This window comes from Rattus norvegicus, chromosome 13, assembly GCF_021556685.1.
Source record: "Rattus norvegicus strain SHRSP/BbbUtx chromosome 13, alternate assembly SHRSP_T2T, whole genome shotgun sequence".
Taxonomy (NCBI): Eukaryota; Metazoa; Chordata; class Mammalia; order Rodentia; family Muridae; genus Rattus; species Rattus norvegicus.
Genome location: NC_141546.1, coordinates 53694438 through 53721052, shown reverse-complemented (window position 1 = coordinate 53721052; position 26615 = coordinate 53694438). Strand labels below are relative to the sequence as shown.

Genomic DNA, 26615 nt, shown 5'->3' with positions numbered 1-26615 from the left:
TCTTTAAAGAGGAAACAAATGAATCCCTAAAAGACATAGCAGAAAATACAGCTAAACAGGTGAAGGAAATAAATAATACTGTGCAATAGCTGAAATAGAAATAGAAGAAATTAAGAAAACACAAACTGAGGGAATCCTGGAAAGGGAAGAGAACAGGAACAAGAGATTAAAGCTTCACCAACAGAATGCAGAAGATGGAAGAGAGAATCTAAGGTATATAAAACGATACATCAAAGAAGATGTTAAATGAAAAAAGTCCTGACATAAAATATCCAGGAAATCTGGGAAACCTGGAAAGACACAGAAGGGTCAGAGGAGGAGAGGGGAAGGTGGGAATGATGTAAGCATAGTAATCATGTAAGATATTCTCAAAACATAAATTAAATAAGTTCGTATTCACTACAAAAGGGAGCATTAATTTTAATAGATGATATTTTTTAAATATGAAGGTAAAGTTTTTTTTAAATACGAAGGTCACGGATTCTGCTATTCTGCTGTTTTCAGAAGTAGGATCTTCATGGGAAGATAGGAGTTTTTCTCATGCTGTCTAGGATACAAAATGGCACACAAGTAATTACTCGAAAACACTCATCGTTAATACAGGTAACACAAATGGGGTGTGTTCAGAATAGACAAGGTAGAAAGGTTCTATTTGTATAAGGATAACTCTTGAGGATCTTTAGGAGACAACTTTAATTATCTTCCAGCCTTTTAAAAAGATTAATTTATTTGACATGTATGTGTGCTTTTATAAGTACATGTATGTGAACCATGTGCATGCTGAGCCTGCAGAGACCAGAAGACAGCATCGGGTCCCCTGGAATTGATGTTATAGGCAGCTGTGAACTGCCATGTAGACACCAGGAACTTTTCCCTGGCTCTCTACAAGATTAACCAATGCTCTTATCCACTGGGCCATTTCTCCAGTCACTTGGTTAGACTTATTACAGCCACATTTTCTCCATTTTTTTCCTCAAAAGATTCAAGCTGAGTTCTTCTGAACTCAGTTTTAATGTGTAATGTTCTCTAGTGTTTTGATCTTGCTTTTCATGAAGGAAAAAGTAGATATCTATGAATTCTTAAATTCCTCTTGAAATTTTTAAGTTTCTCTGTGAAGAACCAAGCAACACCCTTCTACACTTTGTAAATACCTATGGGTAATAATCATGTCGTACTGGTTCTTTGATCTTTTATCTTTGTACTGCAAAGATGGTAAATTACCTAAGCAAAATTTGCTTTTTCATATTCTTCTTAACGGATCTTAAAACACAGAGTTCTTTGAGTAGCAAACGATGATTATTGTAACATTATTCTCACCATTACCCATCTAAGAGAAGAGATAATCACCGAAGGTATTGCAATGTGTGCCAGGTTACCTAACTCGATTGGGCTTCTCTAAATCTCTCTCCCCATTTATCATCTCCCTCCATTCTCAGCAGGTAAATTGCTCCTTCTTTTTTTCCACAGAAGAAACAAAAACCATAGGGTATGAATGTCCTCATTCCAGGCCCTACTCATTGACAAGCACAATTATGTCGTGTGTGTGTGTGTGTGTGTGTGTGTGTGTGTGTGTGTGTGTGTGTGTGTGTTATTTATTCTCCAACTTACAACAGTCTCACAGTCATACAATCCTGTTTTCTGTGAGGGAATCGAGACCATAACACAGCTTTTGTGGTCTCATCTCCACTGATTTTCATTAAACCAATCCAACCATTCTCTTCCTATTCCCTTTTTAAATCCTGCCTTCTACCCCTAATCACTAAGCAGTGCACACCTGCCTTTGGGCCGTAATGTTATATCTGAATATCCATTCTCAACCATTTCATCCTCCCATGTTTCAGAATTTGGGATTAAATGCATAGGCTTTGCAATAACAAGTGAAATGATATAGAATTGTGATTGAGTGGTGGGGAAAAAATGTCACATTAATGAAACTAACGTCTTGAGTTAAATGAGCAGGGCAACTCTGCTCTTGTACTGACAGCCAGTCCTAATGTGGATGGCATGATCCTGGTAACACTACTACGTACCCATGACTGAACAGAAGTCACAACTGGAAATATAACTGTTGCTAAGGTAGCAGTGTTGCTATTTCAGGTGACCCACTGAGCTAGGTAACTAACATGACCATGTTGTCTTCAGAACAGCTACTTTCACAATATGTGATCTGCATGACACCAGCAACTACCTGTCCTTAAGATATTATGCAGAGAGTGTTAAATATTACAACCGCAAGTCATTATTTGAACATGTAAGCAGAACACTATAGTATAATTTAATTATGATCCTTGTAGGAAATATTAGAGTTAATTTCAAAAGTTCCTTACACTTTGAAAAATAATCTTTCTCATTTTATAAAGAAACTCTTATGCTATATCATTGTGCGTGCCTTTTTCCAATGGGTTTGTCTCTGATATTAATAAATATCGAATTAAAAGTAACAGAAAAATCTTAATTTTAATGAATATAATAAACCCAATTGTGTTTTCCATATACACTCAAGGAAACAATATAGTCTGGCAGTGATCGATAGATAATAGGAATGATTTGATGAATAAATCAAATTTAACATGTGAAAGATGACAATAAAGATTAGGTTAAACGTAAAATGAAGCAAATTAAAATGAGATACACTTGTGCTCTGATTTTTAAATAAGGAAATATTGAGTACATTTTTATGCAAAAGTAAAGCCTTAGAACACTGAACTCTGTGCAGTCTTCCTAAAATTATTTTGTGCAGAATTCATGTTAGAATATTCTTTATCTTTCTTCCATTTGTCTTCAGGTCCTTAATGCTTCCTGAAAGGACAGACTCCTTGATGAGAAAAGGGAGAGAAAAAGAAAAAAAGAAAATACAAAAGAATATTAACCATAATCCAGTACCTATCTCAATTTTAGTCATTAAGTTATTGAGTTATATTAAGTCATTGAGTTATGTCTTAAATAGCAACCAACAAGCACAAGTAATGATGCTTAGTAAACTACACTTCTGGTTCCATTTGAAAATTGTAATGGTTTTTATTAATGTTGCTTACTATTAACACCAGGTTTATATATTCTTCAAATTATTTGCTTACTCTGTACCCCATGCCTTGAAAAGCAGAATCCCAGTACCATAGCTTTTAATATTATACAAAAGTTTCCTACTCCAATTTTATCATAATTAAGCATAAGAAGTATTTCTAGGCAAGGACTCTAAGCATTTTAAAGGATGTAGAAAACATTTATAAAGGTTGTTTTTGTGTAGGTCTGGGAGTTAGGTCATCAACTGCCACTGTACAAGTATTTCCAAACTTTGTTATTTGTAAACTTAAGACCAGTTAGAAATATGATACATGTGCTTTACTTCTTATTTCAAAGTATGAGTTACATTTTGAACGTTTAAATATTGTAAATGCAAATAGATTTGTTTTCCAACTGTCAAAATACCACAGATATATTGAATGGTAAACAGCAATTTGACTCCACGAAACTCAACTGCTTCCAATGTTTGGTTGAATTTAAGATATAAAGAAAATACAATTTTTCTCTCCAACAGACATGAAAACAGAGTAGTGTTGAGCACAATATTATAGAATTTATAAAATAGCAAATCTCTTGACTAGCACCTGACAAAAACATACTTTCAGTGCATTTTCTTACCTTTCTCTTGGAGTACACTTAGGGTATTTCAGTATTCCCCCGTCACACTGCACTCGAAGTTCAGACTCAGGAATAGATGTCTCAGTCATATATGCATCTCCCTTGCAAATAAATTCAATATACTCGCCATGGAGAATGAGCGGTCTGTTGTCAAAATTCCATTTCAGCTGTAAATAGTTCTTATCCATTTCAACAAATGATAATGTGCAAGGCTCTGGACAAACATAAGAAATTAAGAAGAAAACTATATTGACACATCTTATGTGAGGTAACCTTAACATTCCAGAGAGCCAAGTGTGTTAGAATTATTATTGAAGTCAGAAAACATGCTCATTCCTAGTCCCAAAGGGAACCTGTATGACATTCACTCCTGTGGTGTTTGAGCCAAAGAATACATAGTTATAATTTTCATTAAAATTCATTTCCTTCCATTTGTTTATTCATAAAATTTAAATAAAGTACCTGAGAGATGGCTCAGTGATACAGTGTAACCTAACATGGGTAAGTCCCTGTCCTTTGTTCAGTCCCCAGGAACCCCTAATACACATATTGTCCTCATATGGTTCCTTGACTTAATTCATTGTCTGCAGTCAGTGGGACATAAACTTTGCCACTAGTTGAGTTTTAATATGCACAGTTGATTGTAAACATATTTTTCACTTTTTATTTAATTTCAAAAAGGTTGGAATGCTGACACCATGAAAATTTTCACATAATTGATAATATTCCTATAAATATTATATATAGCATGTGCAGATAAACCATCAATTGCTAATAAGGTGACATTGTAGAAACAAGCCAGATTCTCAACACTAATACAAATGTTCTGACCAAAACAGGTGACAGTTTTCTCTCTTAAATTTCCACTTGAGGACTATTGGGTTGGATTTAACTGAAGATTGGGTTCTGTTATAAATACTAAGCAATGAAAGTATTCATGTCATCCTTCAAATAAGGATCAACATAAAGCAAGACAAAAACTAAACACATATAATAATAAACATCTTTGATATTCTCCTGTGATAAAAATAGGATTTTAAAAATTTTTCAAGAATCAAAATATTTAACCAGGTAGTGGTGTGCACACCTTTAATCTCAGCACCCAGGAGGCAGAGGCAGGGGGATCTCTATGAGTTGAAGGCCAACCTGGTCTACAGCATGAGACAGAGCTACACAAAAGAAACAACGACAAAAATCAAAATATTTTCAAAATGGAGTTACTTTTGCCTCCTTAATGACCTAAGACTAAGGAAATACTCCTGAAGTAAATTTAAGATTTCCAGAGTTGCTAATGTAATATACCAACTATCATATATTTATGCAGATACTTTTAAAGAATGTACTGAATATCTGTAGATCAAGTGATATATGAGAGACACTATAGTCAATAATACTAAATAAAAATTATTGGAAAGGGTCCTTAGAATTTTCATGCTCTCTGTTAAATATTATTTTAATGAAGTCAAGTTGAGTTGTAATTTAAATCAGTACTGGTGTAGAATAAAGTACAAAACAGCAATTGTTAGATACTCAGACAAAGAGAATGGTGACAATGTCATCTCCATGCATTAACTATGGGCAGAACTTGAAGGCACAGCAGATTAATACAGTCTGTGGGTAAAGGAAACAAATGAAAAGTGTCCTTAAGTCTTGGAGGAAAAACAAAATAATAATCCACTTCAGATCTCAGAAACAAAGGTATCATGATATGATCCATGACATAGGTAATGGAAAACCACAGGAAAGTATAAACAAACTCAAACATGATAAGATCATAAGACAAAAGAGCTAATTTATCCATAAGAAACTTAAAAGAAAAAAACACTTATGAATGTGGTCAATGATAGCTACTGTACAAATGTGCTTTGAAATAAATCAACAATTGGCTGTAAAATACACACTTAAAATGCAAATTCAGAGGGTTAAAAAATCAAAATATAGAAAACTTTCTACTGAATAAGCTAGCACCTTGCTCTCTCTCTCCCCCAAAAGTCCTACAAAACATTAACTAAAAACAAAAGGTTGGTGGGTAGGAATGTGGGGAGAAGCTGGTGGATCTGGGTGAAGAAAGAATATGATCAAAATACATTGTATGAACAGAATGTAAATAAAAATAAATTTAAAAAGTTAGTGAAGGAAAAAATGTCCTGAACAAAACACCAATGGCTCATGCTCTAAGATCAAGAATCGACAAATGGGATCTCATAAAACTGCAAAGCTTCTGTAAGGCAAAGGACACTGTGGTTAGGACAAATCGGCAACCAACAGATTGGGAAAAGATCTTTACCAATCCTACAACAGATAGAGGCCTTATATCCAAAATATACAAAGAACTCAAGAAGTTAGACTGCAGGGAGACAAATAACCCTATTTAAAAATGGGGTTCAGAGCTAAACAAAGAATTCACAGCTGAGGAATGCCGAATGGCTGAGAAACACCTAAAGAAACGTTCAACATCTTTAGTCATAAGGGAAATGCAAATCAAAACAACCATGAGATTTCACCTCACACCAGTGAGAATGGCTAAGATCAAAAACTCAGGTGACAGCAGATGCTGGCGAGGATGCGGAGAAAGAGGAACACTCCTCCATTGTTGGTGGGATTGCAAACTGGTACAACCATTCTGGAAATCAGTCTGGAGGTTCCTCAGAAAATTGGACATTGAACTGCCTAAGGATCCAGCTATACCTCTCTTGGGCATATACCCAAAAGATGCCCCAACATATAAAAAAGACACGTGCTCCACTATGTTCATCGCAGCCTTATTTATAATAGCCAGAAGCTGGAAAGAACCCAGATGCCCTTCAACAGAGGAATGGATACAGAAAATGTGGTACATCTACACAATGGAATATTACTCAGCTATCAAAAAAAATGGCTTTATGAAATTCGTAGGCAAATGGTTGGAACTGGAAAATATCATCCTGAGTGAGCTAACCCAATCACAGAAAGACATACATGGTATGCACTCACTGATAAGTGACTATTAGCCCAAATGCTTGAATTACCCTAGATGCCTAGAACAAATGAAACTCAAGACGGATGATCAAAATGTGAATGCTTCACTCCTTCTTTAAAAGGGGAACAAGAATACCCTTGGCAGGGAATAGAGAGGCAAAGATTAAAACAGAGACAGAAGGAACACCCATTCAGAGCCTGCCCCACATGTGGCCCATACATATACAGCCATCCAATTATGCAAGATGGATGAATCAAAGAAGTGCAGGCTGACAGGAGCCGGATGTAGATCGCTCCTGAGAGACACAGCCAGAATACAGCAAACACAGAGGTGAATGCCAGCAGCAAACCACTGAACTGAGAATAGGAACCCCGTTGAAGGAATCAGAGAAAGAACTGGAAGAGCTTGAAGGGGCTCGAGGACCCATATGTACAACAATGCCAAGCAACCAGAGCTTCCAGGGACTAAGCCACTACCTAAAGACTATACATGGACTGACCCTGGACTCTGACCCCATAGGTAGCAATGAATATCCTAGTAAGAGCACCAGTGGAAGGGGAAGCCCTTGGTCCTGCTAAGACTGAAGCCCCAGTGAACTAGACTGTTGGGGGGAGGGCGGCAATGGGGGGAGGGTTGGGAGGGGAACACCCATAAGGAAGGGGAGGGGGAGAGGGATGTTTGCCCGGAAACCAAAGAATTATTATTAGAATTATTATTAAGTATTAAATAAATTTTTTAAAAAATCACAAAAAAAGTTAGTGAAGCCTAAGTTAGGGAAAGTGGGCCTCAAGACAATTAAAAGAGCAAAGTATGTTATTGTTAAAGAAGTTCTGTCTCAAAATCAATATTTTAACTGCTCTGATCCTTATGCATCTAAAAATATATCACTATACAAAAGAAAATAGAAAGAATTAAAATGAGAACAAAATTAATTCAAAGTATGTCTCTTCATAACTGATACTAAGACATGTATCATGAACCCTTGACTTCTGAGACCCATTATGAAGTCATTCCTTTATGAAGTCATTCTTTATGATATCATTCCTTTATGAAGTCATTCCTTTATGAAGTCATTCTTTATGATATTATTCTTTTATGAAGTCATTCCTTTATGAAGTCATTCTTTATGATATCATTCCTTTATGAAGTCATCCTTTTATGAAATCATTCCTTTATGAAGTCATTCCTTTATGAAGTCATTCCTTTATGAAGTCATCCTTTTATGAAATCATTCCTTTATGAAGTCATTCCTTTATGAAGTCATACTTTATGACATCATTCCTTTATGAAGTCATTCTTTAATGAAGTCATTCCTTTATGAAGTCATCCTTTTATGAAGTCATTCCTTTATGAAGTCATTCCTTTATGAAGTCATTCCTTTATGAAGTCATTCCTTTATGAAGTCATTCCTTTATGAAGTCATTCCTTTATGAAGTCATTCCTTTATGAAGTCATTCCTTTATGAAGTCATTCCTTTATGAAGTCTCCTTTGATGAAGTCATTCCTTTATGAAGTCATTCCTTTATGAAGTCATCCTTTTATGAAGTCATTCCTTTATGAAGTCATTCCTTTATGAAGTCATTCCTTTATGAAGTCATTCCTTTATGAAGTCATTCCTTTACTCTCCAGGCCTCTGAGACACTAGCACATTGTCTTCTTCCACATGCTGCATTAGTGTGCTGTGCCCTCTAATTCTATATGTAGTTTAAGGCCTGGAGATATTACTAGCATTATTTCTGTCTGCCAATCTTTATTTCAATTTTAAGGATTAATTTAGCTGCTTGACAATTCCATATGTGTCTACAATGTATTCTGAAAACTCTATATTATACTATAGTGTCAACTATATTGAGTAGAATAATAATTTCTCTGTAACATTATAGTTTATTCATCTTAAAATCTAACAACGCATCTGATTGTGATGCACAGTCTGTGCTTAGTAAACATTTTGAAGAGTAACAGACTACAGTAATACAGAAAGAAGAAAACCAGAGCCTATGATTAAATAGGAGCATCAATAAAACAAGAAAACCGAGTGTTAACTCAGTATCGCCTCATATCTAAATGGCAGAGTGAAAGAGGAGTGTTAGAGCACGTACCTAAACAAGATGGTGGTGTAGTCCACACTCCATCTACACAGTAGGCATCCCGTGACCCTTGTAGGAAATGGCTATCAAAGCACTGGTACTCTACTGACGAGCCATTTTCATAGGTGCTGGCTACTAAGCTAACAATGTTCCCATTTCTTATCACTGGAGGAGATGCACACATCCCTTTAGATTCTGAAAAGAAATGATTTTACAGAATATAACAGTTGCTATGATGAACTTTTAGTTTTTGATGATTGCTACAGAAATAAAATGAGATGTTTCACTGACTTAAAAGTGTTAAGGCAATTAACTATATCTCATATTGAAAATAATTCATGTCTAAGATCAAAAACTCAGGTGACAACAAATGCTAGTGAGGATGTGGAGAAAGAGGGACAGTCTTCCATTGTTGGTGGGATTGCAAGCTGGTACAACCACTCTGGAAATCAGTCTGGAGGTTCCTCAGAAAACTGGACATAGAACTACCTGAGAACCCAGCTATACTTCTCCTAGGCATATATGCAAAAGATGCTCCAACATATAATAAGAACATATGCTCCACTATGTTGATAGCAGCCTTATTTATAATAGCCAAAAGGTGGAAAGAATCGAGATGCCCTTCCACAGAGGAATGGATACAGAAAATGTGGTACATCTATACAATGGAGTACTACTCAGCTATCAAAAACAATGACTTCATGAAATTCATAGGCAAATGTATGGAACTAGAAAATATCCTGAGTGAGGTTACCCAGTCATAAAAGAACATACATGGTATGCACTCACTGATAAGTATTAGCTCAAAGGCTCAGAATACCTAAAATACAATTCACAGACCATATGAAGCTCAAGAAGAAGGAAGGCCAAAATGTGAATGCTTTAGTTCTTCTTAGAAGGGGGAACAAAAGTACTCACAGGAGGTAGAGGGTGGGAGGGACTTGGGAGGAAGGGAGGAGGGGGAGAGGGAGGAGAAAAGGGAGGGGCAGAATCAGGTTTGAGAGGAGACTGGAATGATATACAGACAATCAGGAATTTGAACAGAGGTGAGTAGCAATGGGGATGGGGAACTGGGGGTAGCCACCAGCAAGTCCAAGATGCCAGGAAAGCAAGAGGTTCCTAGGACCCAACAGAGATGAGATTAGCTAAAATGCCCAACAAAAGGGAGGGAGAACCTGTAGAGACCATATCAAGAGGTTAGGGCAAGGCCCCCGGTGGGGGATAGTGGCACCCAACCTTCTCAAAATTTTAACCCAGAATTGCTCCTGTCAAAGAGTAGAGCAGAGACTAAAGGAAAGGCCATCCAGAAACTGCCCTACTGAGTATCCATCCCATATTTAGCTACCAAACCAAGTCACCATTGCTGATGCCAAGAAGTGCTTGCTGACAGGGGCCTAATATGGATGCCTCCTAAGAGGCTCTGCCAGAGCCTTACGGATATAAATGTGGATGCTTGCAGCTAACCATGGGGATCCCAATGGAGGAGTTAGGGAAAGGACTGAAGGAGCTGAAGGGGTTTGCAATCCCATAGGAAAAACAACAATATCAACCAACCAGACTGCCCCAGAGCATCCAGGGACTAAACCACCAACCAAAGAATACACATGGAGTGACCCATGGCTCCAGCATATGTAGCAGAGGATGGCATTGTCTGGCATTAATAGGAGGAGAGGCTCTTGGTTCTGTGAAGGCTCAATTCCCCACCGCGGTGAATGCCACAGTGGTGAGGAGGTGAGTGGGTGGGAGGGGGAGGATCCTCATAGAAGCAGGGGGAGGAGGATGGGAGAGTGGGGAACCCGGAAAAGTTAATATTTTCCCTTTCCCTTTTAGTTAAACCAGAGGTGAAAAGGTAAACCATTTATTTGCCTTAAAGCATATGCCTTCCATATGTATTATCTTTCTTTTCTCTTATTAAAAGAAATTGCCCCTAGATCTAGCGAACAAATAAAATCTCTCACATTCTGCCCTAAACCCTTTCTTGAGCCAAAGGATCCCAGCGAATCTTGAGAAAAATGAAGCTTTAGAGGGTTTCCGCGTGAGGAACATCAGCCTCTAACAGTCTGGGGTTATTCATGAAACCTTGGCATTTCCCCATCACAATTATTCTTTCAGTGTAAACTGTCAGTATGGGCTTCCTTTGTTAGCACATACGCTTACTGGAAGCAGGGAACCGAATCACTTCCAATTGTTATCAGAAGAGAAGGCTGCAGATACTAATAGAGCAGCATTTCCAACCTCATTCCTTTACCTCTTCTCACACACACAGGGTACCTCACATCTCCTCTATTGCACTGCACAGACACTTCAGACAGGGTGGTCGACAGTGGCAAAACATAGCCTTGTTTACACACAAAATCTATCATGTCTCCATGTAAAATCTTGCCCTCATATTTCCACTTCATCTGTATGTTATTCCTGTTCATGTGATCCACATCAATAGTGCATGGCTCTGAAAAACACAACGATCTTTTTAAATCATCAATAATCTGACAAACACGTAATACATTTTTAAAGTAATATTATACTAGACACCAAAAGTAACATTATACATCCGTCATTCATCATTATGATCATACATCCATGTTAGACGAAGAAGTAATATGTAGAGACACAGACAGGAACTGAGAGGTATTTTTATGCGGGCCACTATATCAAGGACTTACTTGGCTCCAGGTTTCAACACATAGGCAAATACAGGAACCCATGGGTCAAAAGGAATCACTTATTTTTTATAATTTTTCCCCTAGGGTGTGGATGCTTTCAGGGTCTTTACTACTGGGGGTGCTGACAAAGAGTTTGGCCTTGGAGACACTTAGCTGGAGTCTTTAGGTAGGATGTCTGTATGCAACTTAAAGATGATTTGGGGTGAGGGCAACTGAGTTGCATCCTAGGAGGGCTATAAATAAGAAAGAATGTTTTCATGTGTCCCTTCTACATCTGCAGGAGACAGACACCAAGCCACAGGAGAGGCATGGCCGGATCTCCTTTGGGAAGTCAACAGAGGGAAGGAGGGGCAGGGTTTGCTTTCCCACCATAGCAAGGTGGCCCTGTTACTTTTTTGTCTCAAGGTTCAGGCCACATAAATTGCTCAATCTGGTCTCAAAGCACAGGCCTATGACAATATAGTAATAAAATACAAACTTTATGACTTCCAAATTAATTAATTGTATATGTCTTATTTTCATGATATCGTGGATTTAAACCAAATAGTTTTCAAAATCAAAATATTATTTCAAGTCATGAAACAGCAATGTTGAGCATAGTTTTTTAAATTAACTAATAGCCTTGAAACAGAGAGTGCATTTAATTTATAAATATTTGCAGAGAGCCCAGCGTACCTAACCATGAGTACTCAGGGAGCTTCTACTGTAACAGAAGCTCCCACAGTAAATCATAAATAAAATAAATACAGAAACTGTTGTGATTTGTGACCATCTTACAGCTTCGCTGTGAGTTAGAGAACAAAAGAGGTGTGGAGAGGAAGGGTTTCTATAAAGGCTGAGGGAAGGGAGTGTGCCCTTTTAAGAAAAATGATCCCAGTGAGCCCAGTTTTTAAGGATTGAATTTGTCGTTTTCCTATAGGAGGGGTTCAATCGATATAAAGGTCGTCTGGAGATAAATCACAGGCAAGATAAAGAAAGCAGTATGGCTGAAGCATTGTGAGAACGAGAAAATGAGCCGGGAAAAGCTAGAGACACTCCCGTCTGAATGCTGATTTACATGGGAAACTGTGCCCCTTCCACAGTTGCTTGAACCTGCAGTGGAAGAACTACGGAATCTAAGAGATGCTCACACTCTCTCACCGTACCCTGCCAGCAAGAGTAACTCTGCACAGCATCTGCTCTCATTCATTACTGTCGGGTCAGAACGTCTGTAGCAATCGTTCCAGGGATATGATGGAATGTCTTTAGATCCTGCTATGCCTTCGGAAGTTGTTTCACTGCTGTTTTAATCTAAGCTCTGTCCTCAGACTATAGTTCAGTTCAACAAAATATCAGTCACATCACCAAGAACCTAGTATTGCAGCATTTATGACAACATAATAAGAGGCGAGCAATTGTGGTTGATAATGTATTTGATTTGATGAGCATAGCATTCTCAGAATGACTTGAAATATAGAAACCACAAAGGCTGAAACTGAAGGTGTCTGTGTTTTAGGACATTATAAATAAAAATAAAATCAAGAGAGATATTTCTAATCTATGTGATTTTCAAAGGTTAATAATATACATTATGTTTCTATAGCACACATGAAAGTAGAAAATGAAAACAAACCTGTATACATTAGAAAACTGAAAGCTGTCCAAGTTGTACTTCAATAAAACAAATTAAAATTACTGTAATGATTAGGTTAAAAATTACATGATAATTAAAATACCCAACAATAGTTATAGTTCATAGGCGTTTATGAGATGTAATAAAGGTGACCATTTGAGTACAGAAGAAAGTGCATCAAAGTCATCAGCAATGTTCCTTGCAAACTTAGATTGTGAGTACTACAGAGGAAGCCTGCATCTAGGCACAACACTGCACCTAAAGAAACAGGTTACAAATTTAAATATGCACAATGTCATTAGATTGTCCACTAACTGTGCCACAAAATGACCAATTATATGATATTTATAAATAAATATCAAGTGGGTTGGGGATTTAGCTCAGTGGTAGAGCGCTTGCCTAGGAAGCGCAAGGCCCTGGGTTCGGTCCCCAGCTCCGGAAAAATAAATAAATAAATAAATAAATAAATAAATAAATAAATAAATAAATAAATAAATAAATATCAATAAAATTGATTGCAAAAATCATATGTAGATCCATACCAGGATGTAAGAAATCTCCTAATTAAATCAGAGAAAAATGTATGAATGTATCCAAGTGTAAATTCAATAATGTTCTCTCTTTCTTACCCAAGCAGACAGGTGGCGATGACCATGTTCCTTGCTCACAGAGAGATGTTTGCGATCCCTTCAATAAGTAATACTCATTGCATCTGTATTCCACCGAAGATCCTGTTGTGTAACTTGCCAGTAAACCATCAACAACTGCACCATTGGCTATAACAGGAGGAGGCTTACAATTCTCAATATTTTCTAAGAAAAGGGATTGTTTGGAAATTTAATAAACCTGCAACAATACAATGATCTGGCTATCCAAAAACATGATATCTCAACATTTGTCCTATCAATTGGGACAATTGTTTCTAAGTTAATCAAAAGTTGAAAATATTTTAGCTTAAGTATTTTTAATGCATTTTCTTCTTGATCAAGAACAAATTTGTGTATAATTCTTATTTGCTTGATGGTAAAGCGACAGTGATAGGATGTTCTAAAATGCCTAAAAAGATTAGAAGAGTTGTGGTCCAGCCTAAGATTGCCCCAGGCTTTACCCACCCCTCTCTTCTTCCTTCCCCATTCCTTTCATCTCTATTTTAATTAACACATGGATGAAGTGTATCTCTCTCCCACTTTCTCTTCCTCAGTTAATTCATTTAGTCTCTTTTGTAAGCTTTTTCTCTTATGTAATAAATATCTTATATATGCATGCTTTGGGAACTTTTTCAATATCCAATCAAAACAAAACCTGATAAAGATGGTAGGAAGGGTGGCAACCAGGAGTGGGTGGACCTTGAGATATCATTCAGTAAAATCTAACACCAAGGGAGTGCCTCTTAGAAGCTGCGAGGCTCAGAAGGGTACGATGTGAGATTCCAATCAGCAGGATTTACCTGGGATCTAAGAGAGTGTGTTGTGTATTGACCATAGTGCTTTGGGGAGGGGAAGCAGATCATACTCAAAGCCATCTGCTCACCAGGCCTCCCTATGCTTGCTTCTTTAATAAAACACATCTCCCTTAAGTGTGGTCACGAAAAGTATACAAATCATGGGGTTAACGAAAACTACACACCAGCCTGGTATTAATGATGCTTTGATGTTTATTTTTTTAAAAAAAAATAATGGTTTGAATTCACAGCTGAGGAATGCCGAATGGCTGAGAAACACCTAAAGAAATGTTCAACATCTTTAGTCATAAGGGAAATGCAAATCAAAACAACCCTGAGATTTCACCTCACACCAGTGAGAATGGCTAAGATCAAAAACTCAGGTGACAGCAAATGCTGGCGAGGATGCGGAGAAAGAGGAACACGCCTCCATTGTTGGTGGGGTTGCAGACTGGTACAACCATTCTGGAAATCAGTTTGGAGGTTCCTCAGAAAATTGGACATTGAACTGCCTGAGGATCCAGCTATACCTCTCTTGGGCATATACCCAAAAGATGCCCCAACATATAAAAAAGACACATGCTCCACTATGTTCATCGCAGCCTTATTTATAATAGCCAGAAGCTGGAAAGAACCCAGATGCCCTTCAACAGAGGAACGGATACAGAAAATGTGGTACATCTACACAATGGAATATTACTCAGCTATCAAAAACAATGACTTTATGAAATTCGTAGGCAAATGGTTGGAACTGGAAAATATCATCCTGAGTGAGCTAACCCAATCACAGAAAGACATACATGGTATGCACTCATTGATAAGTGGCTATTAGCCCAAATGCTTGAATTACCCTAGATGCCTAGAACAAATGAAACTCAAGATGGATGATCAAAACGTGAATGCTTCACTCCTTCTTTAAAGGGGGAACAAGAATACCCTTGGCAGGGAAGAGAGAGGCAAAGATTAAAACAGAGACTGAAGGAACACCCATTCAGAGCCTGCCCCACATGTGGCCCATACATATACAGCCATCCAATTAGACAAGATGGATGAAGCAAAGAAGTGCAGACCGACAGGAGCCGGATGTAGATCGCTCCTGAGAGACACAGCCAGAATACAGCAAATACAGAGGCGATTACCAGCAGCAAACCACTGAACTGATAACAGAACCCCCATAGAAGGAATCAGAGAAAGAACTGGAAGAGCTTGAAGGGGCTCGAGACCCCATATGTACAACAATGCCAAGCAACCAGAGCTTCCAGGGACTAAGCCACTACCTAAAGACTATACATGGACTGACCCTGGACTCTGACCTCATAGGTAGCAATGAATATCCTAGTAAGAGCACCAGTGGAAGGGGAAGCCCTGGGTCCTGCTAAGACTGAACCCCCAGTGAACTAGACTGTTGGGGGGAGGGCGGCAATGGGGGGAGGGTTGGGAGGGGAACACCCATAAGGAAGGGGAGGGGGGAGGGGGATGTTTGCCCGGAAACCGGGAAAGGGAATAACACTCGAAATGTATATAAGAAATACTCAAGTTAATAAAAAAAATAAAAATAATAAAAAAGAATGCTATTTGGCATCTAAAAAAAAAAGAAACATCCCTCCATGACCTCTGTATCAGCTCCTGCTTCCTGACCTGCTTGAGTTCCAGTCCTGACTTCCTTTGGTGATGAACAGCAATGTGGAAGAGTAAGCTGAATAAACCCTTTCCTCCCCAACTTGCTTCTTGGTCATGATGTTTTGTGCAGGAATAGAAACCCTGAGTAAGACAAGAACCATAAGAGGTTAGACTTATTGTTCCTTCAACAGGGAGGTTTATGTGCTGCACTCAATGAGGTATGCTGTTTCTACATAGATCACTCAGGTGTAGTTAAAGACTCAATGACTAATGTATGAGGGGAGCTGGCCCAAAGAAAGAGAAAAAGAGAACAGAGCCAGGGATGGTTTGAATTCTGGCTTAATTCTTCCCCATGGTTAACTACCATGGTGTGGACCCTAGCTGGACCCTTGACTATCCTACTTTTGCTGCTAACCTTTAGACCCTGCATTTTACATTGCTTAGTTACTTTTATTGGAGAACAAATTAATACAGTACAGCTGATGATACTTAGACAACAGTATGAAGATATACCTCTCAATGATTCTACCTATGTGTTAACAGAATGTGATTAATCACTCCAAGATTTCATACTCACAAGAAAAAGGAGGGAACGAGAGAGAGCCCAGACTTGGAACTTCCCACCAGGCCTTAGGGAAGGTCCATGAGTTCCTCCCTGCCCAGCCAATTAATGTAAAGGTTACCAGGACCACCAATCATTATGTGACAAGTTGCTGTTGCTATAATCTGTCCTCAAAAAATGTATAAAAAGCTTATGAAAGAGAGAGAAGGGGCCGTCTCTACTCTGGGTGCAGGACGACCCCAGGGTGCTAGAACAATAAACCTCTTGGTATTGCATCAAAAAAAATGGTTTGAATAATGTTTTTGATTCTGAATTATTAATTTGCCCTAAATTCAATAGATACGTCTACACACTCAAAAATTCACACAGTATCCAGTAGGTATTGTCCCTAAATTTCGCAAGCATTAGTGTCTGTCCATGAATACACAGACTGAACACATCTTAGGCTTACATCTTAGAAGTAGCCCACATACCAACACACTCGGGGGGCAGTGTCCATCGGCCACGATTGCAAGTTATGGTACTCGATCCTCGGAGACGGTAGCCCCCTCCACACCTGTACGTCACTTTATCCCCACTGTAGTAAACCTCAGAGCGTGGGTCTGCAACGCCATTCTCAACGGAGGGTGGTTGCTCACAGGCTACCTTCTCCTTCTCTTCTGTGAAGGTACAGTTAAAGAGAGAATCATCTTAGGAGAGGATTATTCATGGCATTACTAAGTAGGGAGAGTAGCTTGGGGAGATTGTGAATAAGAGCAAGGGACAACGATACACATGTACGGGAATGTCACAATAAAATCCACCATTAAATACACAAATTAAAATGCTAACAAACACAAACTTGAAATGATTTTACCAACCAACACATTTTGGAGGTTCCGTCCACTTCCCATTTTCACAGACTAGTGCATCTGAACCCTGGATCGCAAAATTAAGCTCACATTCTATTTGAACTACTTCTCCGTGACGGTAAGTTGTTGAATGCGGTTGAACTTTAGAATTTAGAGGCACAGGTGGAGGAGGGCATCGATTTCTTCTTCCTGGTGTAAAAAATACCAGCCTATTTAGTCATAGAAATTTTTTTAAAATGTTAAAGGTTCATAGAAAATATGGCAGGCAGACTGCAGAAACATTGTTGCCTGACTACTTTCCGACACAACATCCCTCTCTGTGAGTGGGACCTGGCAATTGTTTCTTAAGGAAAAATGATGAATTAGTGTGCGGTTATGTTACATGATAACTAACATAAATTCAAAATGCTGGTCTCACTGAAGAGCCCTCTCCCTTTGAAGAATCAACCTGCTGTACTGTGGAAGACCAAATGAAGGAGGCCAGAAGGCAAGGTTTAGAGCGCTACCTCAGCCAAAAGCCACCAATACTGGCTCAGCAGCCTGCAAAGCACAAAAAGCTGTCAATACCCACAGTGAATTTAGAATCATACTGCCAGGCCAAACGTTCAAGCTGGCACAGATGTAGTTCAACAGCCAAACTGAAGCCATGCCCACACCCTTGGTGTACAGAACCAGTAGAGCAATAGTCTTGGGCCATTTTAAGTATTTTAAAGTCACCTTCTTCTTTAGCCCTAAATTCCTCACATATTCTAGATAAAGAATTTAAAACTGTTCTCTTCCATTGTTACAGCTCCAACTTACACTTCTATGGTCAAGTACCCCTCCAGTTTCCTTTAGGATGACACTTAACAATACTTAGGGACTAAATAAATAACCTCAGAAAAGAGCCACTACCCCAGATCTTTAGTCATCTCTGCAGTTATTTTGCCATGTAAGTTTACTATGCTGTCTCTAGGATTAGGATGAGGATATCTGGGGCTGGGAAGTATATTTTTCAACATACTAACATACTACACACAATAATTAATAATTGTAAAAGTATAGGCAGATGACCATGCTAATTTGGAGGGGTCTCAGAGCAGTCTCTAAGTTGTCCTGCTACAGATAGCTTGCTAGTAACGCCTTCCCCCATATGGTTATTACAAGGCTACTGGGCTCAAGTAGAAAGTTGTCAAACCTCCAAAGCCATCACTCACTGATTACAGAGTTCTGATAGGTTCAGACACTGCTATCCATGCCCTGTCCAGACACCTCTTTCCTTCCTGCTGCTACCTATTTCAATTATGTTTTTCTCTTTTACTTCCGTGTCATTGGCCTGCCTGTCAATAATAGCATTATCTCCTATATTACAGCAAAAAATAGTGGCTATCACACCTTTCGCCTCTCATCCCTCCCAAAATCCTCAGATTTCTAATTATTTTTAAGACTAAGTTCAAATACTATCTGTCATGTCTATGAATACGGAAGTGGGAATTCTCTCACATTATACTAATCAAAATCTTGATTGTTTACTCGCACACTTGTCTCTGAGTTTTCTCTGCCACGTGAGGCCCCTCTATGCTATGAATTGGCATCTTCGGCGTGTATTCATGGCTCCCCTTGGAACACAAGCAGTGATAGAAATCCAACCTTAGCTATTACATTTCTGGATCCCTCCAACTACATGACTGGCCTCCTTGTCCACTTTCCCTTCAGGTTAATAGTCTGCTGTGGGTGCTTCCCACTTGGTAATTCAGGAAACGTGCTTTTCACATCAAGAACTAGATGGCCAATTGAGAAAGTATGTCATCCAGCTACATTGAAAATGTATAACAGGGGTCTTAAAATAGTCAACATAGGGCTAGGGAGATGGTAAAATTTGATAAAATTGTTGGCCATGTAAACAGGGTGACCTCACTACAATCTCCAGCATCCCTGGAAAGCCGGACACCCTGGCAGGTGCCTATTATCTGACTCTTGGGAGGGAGAAGAGAGGCAAACTGATGCTCATTATCTAAACAGATCAGCCAATTCAATAAGCTCTGGTTCAGTGAGAAGACATCTGTCAAAAGCTAAGGAGAGGAACTGAGGGTGACACCTGGCATGGACCTCTAGCCTCCACATGTACCTGTTCCTTCACATGTACATGTACATGTTCCTGCACCCACACAGACTTATGCACATACTACATATATAAATACTCAGACCTAGGCATGTTAAACACGACAGATAGTATTACCCAAATGCATACAAACCTTAGTTTCATCAGATAAAATAATTCATTGACTTGATATGTAATAATTAAAAATAATTCTGGAATTAGAATTAGGTATGATCATTCAGAGATCCTGGAGAATAAAGCTGATTAAGTGGGAAAATTTTTTTAAGTTACCTTCACATATGGGCGATTCTGGATACCAGCCAAAGTTATAGCACTGAATTAAATCAGATCCACTTAGGTAATAATTTTCATGACAGAAAAATTGAACTACATCTCCTTCTTCATAGGTTTGCTTTACAGGATGAAAATAGCCATTTTCTATTAATCTCAAAGAAGAGCACATTAATTCTAAAAATGAAGAAATAGATAAAAATAACAAAACATTTATTTTCTCTAGTAGAACAATTCACCATTTATAATCTATATCTGGAGTAGATATTAAAACATTTGCTGCACTGTTCTATAAGCTTACTAATATATTTTGTCTTGCTAAATATCAGCAGTTTTAACTGAATTGAATTCCAAAGAGTTAAAATGAGATTCTTCTATTTGAGAGCTTAAAATGACCAAAGTCTATCTACTGTTAACTAAAATCCAACTGAAAGCAAACTAAGAGACAAAGAATGTCACGGCAAGACAACTTATATGACATGGGCTTCTGCAGCCAGAAAGTTCTTACTGTTGCACTGTGGCGTGAAGGACCAGCCATGAGCCTGGCACTCCACTTCCTCAGTCTGCTTCCCTGTGGCGGTGTAGTAGCCTGCAGTGCATGTGTACTGCACTCTGTCCTTCACTTTGAATGTCCTCTGTATCGTGGAATAATTCCCATGATGCAACTCAGGGGCCAAACATGTCTCTGAAAAAGTTAAACAGTTAAACATTTATTTTATGAACTTTGATAAGCTTTGCCAGTACCCTAGACCATTAAAAAGGAATCACAAAGTATATCCCATTGAACTGTTGTAAAATTGAAAGGACCACTTTGCCTTTGCCTCTGTAATTTCATTGTCATAGTCCTCTACCAGTCTTCTACTTTGAAATATTAGCCCATTGTACTTGACCAAAGGCCTCATTTCAAACCTTTTGATGTAATATAATATAATGTGTATATTTGTATAATTTAAACAACTTATACTGACAAACAGTCTAGCAATAAAGAAAATATTTACATAAATTACACAGAAAAGTCTAGTAAGGTTCTCTCACTTTGAGCATTTTAGCTCTTTCTTAGTCCAAAGTAAGATATGATGAAGCAGAGGACTTGCTGAAGTCGAGAACCCACAGGTTAAGAAAGCACAAGCATTTTTAAAACAATAAAATGCTGTCAACTTTTGACACAGAAGAGACAATAGTGGAAAATAAATTATACAAAATAAAACTGCCTACCAAGCATTAACCTCATAGTTGAGTATGCTGCCACATTCTTGTGTGTGTACCTTGTTCTTTCCTGCAGGACGGTTGAGAAGACCACCCTTCAGAAAGACACTGGACCACTTCTTCATCCTTTCCCCCAGTCGTTTTGTATCCTGAAGTGCAACCGTAGCGCATATTCTCTTGAATTTTGTATAGTACTTTGCCATCAGAGACATAGCCATTCCTTAAGACAGGCTTCAGGCATTTTTCTGTGTTGTAAAAGTAAATGTGCTTTGTTTCATGATGAAATTACAATGTCTATCTGTTGACTAATAAAATTAGTATTATATGTACTTCACTAAACTGAAAAATGAACCAAAACACATATTGTTACTCTTAGTTGGAATTTTGAGGAGCAAAATAGTTTTACATCAAAATTCATTGATTTGGTTTAATTTTGGAAATATCTCACATGCTCTGCATGAAATTTCATTGGAAATGGATTCAGGTTAACATCAACTGTTTTTGCATCTACAATTTTTAATTTCCTTAGATACTCCCACATCTTCTTTTGGAAAATACACTAACAGCTTTTCACTAGTTGTCAGTAATCACAAGTAAAAGTAATTTCTTCTTGTCCTACGTGATGTATTGTTCCATTGTCTTATAATGTAATCAAAAGCATCCTTAATGGATCATTAAATAATGCTAAGGTAACTTACTGTGAAATCTTCATTCATTGTTCTAGAAAATATTTTTGGGATCCAGGAGTAAGTGTATGTGGACTTACTAAGTCATACATATGCGGCTGGAAACCTTTGAGTCTGCAATCAAGTTTGTGATCAATATGTGCAGTAGTGAGGGACACATAAGAAAATTACCTTCGCATTCGTCAACCTACACTTTTAAGTCATATTATTGGAACTTTTTGACAAAGCAATCTTGAAGGGTTTAGAGATTTGTCCAATATGTTTATATTACCACAAACACATCTAGTGCTAGCTGTGTGGCTCTATGTCAAAGTTCCTACTCCATTTTGTGCATAAGAAACAGACTAAGAATTTTCACATCACTTTCACAGGGGTGGTGGTGAGACCACATGCAGTCAGCTGTCCGAAGAGATTCTGTCTTGACGACTATGCTCCCATGCCAATCTCTGCAATTTTCTGTCTCTTAAGATAGTAAGTTCAAGGCATGTGACTTCTTTCTATGACGTTAGAATGGCATTTATCTTATAACTGTTATAAAATATTCTGGTCTGTCCTGAAGTCACAGTATGAATGATTCTTACGCAGTTATGCTTACTAGGTGTCTCGACCACAGCTACTACCATACCAAAATGTCTCTTTTAAATGGAAAGGACTTAATGGGAGCCTTTTAACTGGAAAACAGGAATTCCGGGGGCTCAAGACATTTCACCTAGGTACAGGGAAACCAGCGATAATGTAACATGTGATGCAAGGAAGCAATGAAGTGAACCCGGTATGATGCTATTTACTTAGCTGAAGTCAGCGTACACAAACCTTCAGCTTTCAGTGAGTAGCAGAAAGAAAAGTAGCCACACAGATGAGTGACAAATATACACAAAAAAACATTAGAAAGGCTCATCCTGTAAAAGAAAATCTCTTATTCTGGCTTCCTATTAAAGATGGTGAATATAAGTCCTGCCTTACTTAAAGTAACCCAGGTGTGCCTCCTTAGCTATTTTGATGTACATTTTTAGGTATTTCTTCACAGGTACTATAAAAAGCAAATAAAACGACTTACTGGTATAGCAATCTCATTTACAGAATTTTATGTATGGCATTATATAACGGTATTTTTGTTGTTACGTATGGATATAAAGTGTAATCGCTCTTCACATTTAATATAAACAAATATTCTTTTCCCAGAAACCACTCTGTAATAATCGAGCTGGCACCATGCACTGACTTACTGTAGCACCTTGGTTTTGGAGACCAGCCTTCCGCTGTACACCTGATTTTCTCTTCTTGCTTCCCACTTTCGGTTGCATAGCCAGCCAAACAGAAGAATGATAGTTTTTTGTCTATGCTCATGGGGAAGTAATAGCTTTTAAACGTATAATAATATTGGGCAATTCTTCCATTTTCCACGGCAGGAAAATCACACTGTTTCTCTGAAATGAGGAAAACTCAAGCTGAAAACGGAACAACATGTAAACCCATGAAACTCATGATGAAACAACATTCCTAAAGGTTGTTTGTTTTGTTTTCGTTTTGTTTTGTTTTTTGTTTTTGGAAGAACCTTCAGTTTGCACTTACTTTAATAACCTAATTTTCGAAGTGATATTGTTGCACTCTAAATATCTAAAACCATGCCCTCCCTTCTTTATATATGCTGGCAATTCTGAACAGCTGTGATAACCTGAGTAGCTGATAGTCGACTTCTTGGAAGTTTGTCCTTGCTTTGTAGAACACTCTCACAGATACACCATGACATCCCATATGCAATTCTAACATTTCTGAAGGTCACACTGGTAAGAGTAAAGATAAAAATGAAAACTTAGTTTGTTTTAATATTAGGTTTTATTTAGTCTAATGTATTAAAGTATTCTATATTCTTTGTTCACACTTTTAAAATCCAGCAGGCATTTCATTCACAGATCAGCTCTGTTTGGATCAGTTGTTTCAGTGCTCAATAGCCATTGAGTTGACACTCTGGATTAGCAGTTGAGTTGATTCCAAGTCTCCCCATAGATGCCAAAACCCATGGATGCCCAAATCTTTTATATTCAGTAAATTTAAAATTTGCATATAGTTTACATATCTCCACCCATGTAATTGAAATCATCTCTAGATGCTTAGAATATTTAGTAAGATGTCTGATCATCATTTTATAAATGAGAATTCAAATTCAAGTTTTGGTTTTTGGACCTTCCTGGGTTTTTTTCCCAAATTCTTCCTTCTGAAGCTGGATGAGCCTACAGATGGGAACCCAGGATGCAGGTTGCTAACCTTCTGTGACTAGTGTCTTCTATATCAGATGGCAAAGTTCTAGAACAGATGAGGTCCTTGAGATACAAAAACTGTACACAATTGTGAAGTAAATGTGACTTATCATTTGGGGGGAAGGGGGCATATAACCAATCAAAATAAAACCTTTCAAGAATAAGTTTGGAAACCAGAATGTTTAAGTGACCAGAGAACAAATATTTAGCTTGCCTAGTCATTGGGAAATTCACATTCAAACCACTGTATTACTGCAATCCCACTAACATAACAGAAAGGAAAAGGACAGACCTTCACAATGACTGAAGAAACAGGACTCTCATATATGAGAAAATATGTTGGAGATATTTATTACAGAAGAACATATAATAAGTCATCTCATAGCAATGTACATTGAGACCAAAGAGACAGAAGTGTTTTTATATTAGTACTATACATGTCAGTATCAGATTGCAAACTAGTTCCCATTAATGGCAGAAAAGATAGTGACACAGTTTAGCCTAGTGGTTCACAACCTTCCTAATACTGTGACCTTTTAGTACATACAACAGTTCTTCATGTTGTCATGACCCCCAGCCATAAAATTATTTTTGTTGCTGTTTTGTAATTATAATTTTGCTACTGCAGTGACTCATAATGTAAATATTTGGTATGCAGGATATCTGATACATGACCCCAAAGTGGTCACAACCCACAGGTTGTGAACCACTAGTTTAGACAATCTTCCAATAGAGTGGGCTTCATAGAAACCTACAATTTTAAGTCATCTTTAAAAGCATAAAAGTGAATGGAAGAAGCCAGTTGCATATAAGTCATGTGACTTGTTTGAGGAGGCAAAGTGACCCATGGTAAAGAAATCAGAATGGTTATCTCTATGTTCTACTGCCTTAGAGAGAAAATAGTGATAACATCAGCCAGGGATGAGAAAAAGAAGGCAAAATTATATGCACCATACTACTGCCAGCATCTAGTGAAACACAAGCAGTAAAATCCCCAAACCTTCTAGTATTTCCCATGTATGATAACGAGGAGTTAGAAGGACCCAATGTAGCTGCTATGGAGAACAGTGGTAGCCTCAAGGGCCACTGTTCTGGACAGAAGAGACAATATCAATCAATGGGTGCACTGTCCTGGGTTATAGCTCATATCTGTAGTATTAATATCTCTGGACAATTTGATTTATATCATTATGGTCACAGAATCATGTCTGGACCCTTTCACTCACTCTCTCCCAATATTCCTGTTTCTATAATCAACAATATTGGCATCAAAATAATCACTATGTAATAACTGCAAACAAAGAAAATAGAATCATGAGGAGAAATCTTGCTAGTGATTTTGTTCCTTTGCAAATTTCCCACATTAAACTCTCTCCTCTTAAAAAGAGGAGAGAACTAAACTTATGCAAGTTTTAGTGTTATGCATGGATCCTTGCCTAAAATTATAATTAAGGCAAATGTGTAACTTTCAAAATGACCAGATTACCGGCATTGCCAGCATTAATTTGGCTAATACTAAATTAACAAGAAAACACTTTTGAGTGGTCAGATCCTGGCTCCCCATGCTCCCAAATCTAGAGAAATAATGGATTTGAAATAAACATTATCAAAATGTTTAAACAAGTTACTTTTATTTAAAGCAGGCATTACAAAATTGGTATGTTAAAATGAAATATTAGGATAATATTTCAAGTATTTAAGTATTGCGACATCTAGACTCTCTGCTCTCCATATATATTTTAGAGAATAAAGAGTAATAAAAGAATTAATTTTACCTTCTGCATAGAGTTCTCCTGAGATGATTAATATAAGAATAAATGGCAAGTGTCTCGGCCTCATCTTCAGTGTATGTCTCGTGAAGATTTTTACAGCTCTAAAGCACCCAGGAACTCATTACTAAGTGCACAGTACTTCTGTTGACAAAACAAGTTAATAATTACCACATCTGCCTAAGAACCTTTGGAACAAGGCAACATTTTACTTAAACTATTCTCATACTGTGCCAGTATTATCTGACAATATTTTTTCTTTCTGTGTTTAATAAGAACATATGAAGCAGTGGAGGTGAAAAATGACAGCAGCATAAATAGTGAATCTAGGTCAATTAAGGAAGGGTAGATTTCAAACCAGATTCACGACTATTTATTCCTAGGGCAAAGTCTACCTGCTCGATGCTGTTTACCAGCTTCGAACCGAGCAAAGATGAACTTCGGGAGCATGAAGCAGTGGATACCTCATGTGAAAATACATTGTCTGGCCTGCAGTCTCCCAAAACACAAATGATCCTGTCTTTAAGGCACATGTGCTGTGTTTAAGCTTTGTGAGAAGAGGCCACATGAGTAGCATTGCAGTCGTATTCACTTATGAGAAAGTTTTGAATGACGGCTATGGGCAAGTCATAATGTCTCTGTCTCCACAGCCTAAACACTCCACCTAGGCCTCACCTCTGAAAACTACTATGGTACAGAATTGAGGGTCCTATACATGATCATCCAGAAGTCATTTTCAAAGCATAGCAGTGCCCGGTATTATACTGCTTCCCCATCCTTCATGTCTTTGGTGTGGTATATTGATAAGGTTCCTTAGTTAACATATCTTCGAATCTCAAGCGCAGGTTGGTAACGGTGTACACTCCATTCGGTGCTCTGCTGCATTTC

General features: G+C 37.9%; 1 protein-coding gene across 3 annotated transcripts; it reads right to left on the bottom strand.

The window, feature by feature from the left end:
• Window positions 1-2431: 2431 nt before the first annotated feature.
• On the bottom strand, window positions 2432-26060 carry F13b (coagulation factor XIII B chain). 3 transcript variants are annotated; one of them, NM_001401310.1, is given in 12 exon segments: window positions 2432-2815; window positions 3643-3856; window positions 8701-8883; window positions 10937-11137; window positions 13593-13775; window positions 17060-17245; window positions 17447-17626; window positions 19809-19985; window positions 20317-20493; window positions 21074-21259; window positions 22927-23127; window positions 25734-25833. In NM_001401310.1, coding segments are annotated over 12 exon segments (1986 nt in total). In that variant the 5' UTR covers window positions 25798-25833; the 3' UTR covers window positions 2432-2781.
• Window positions 26061-26615: the final 555 nt, after the last annotated feature.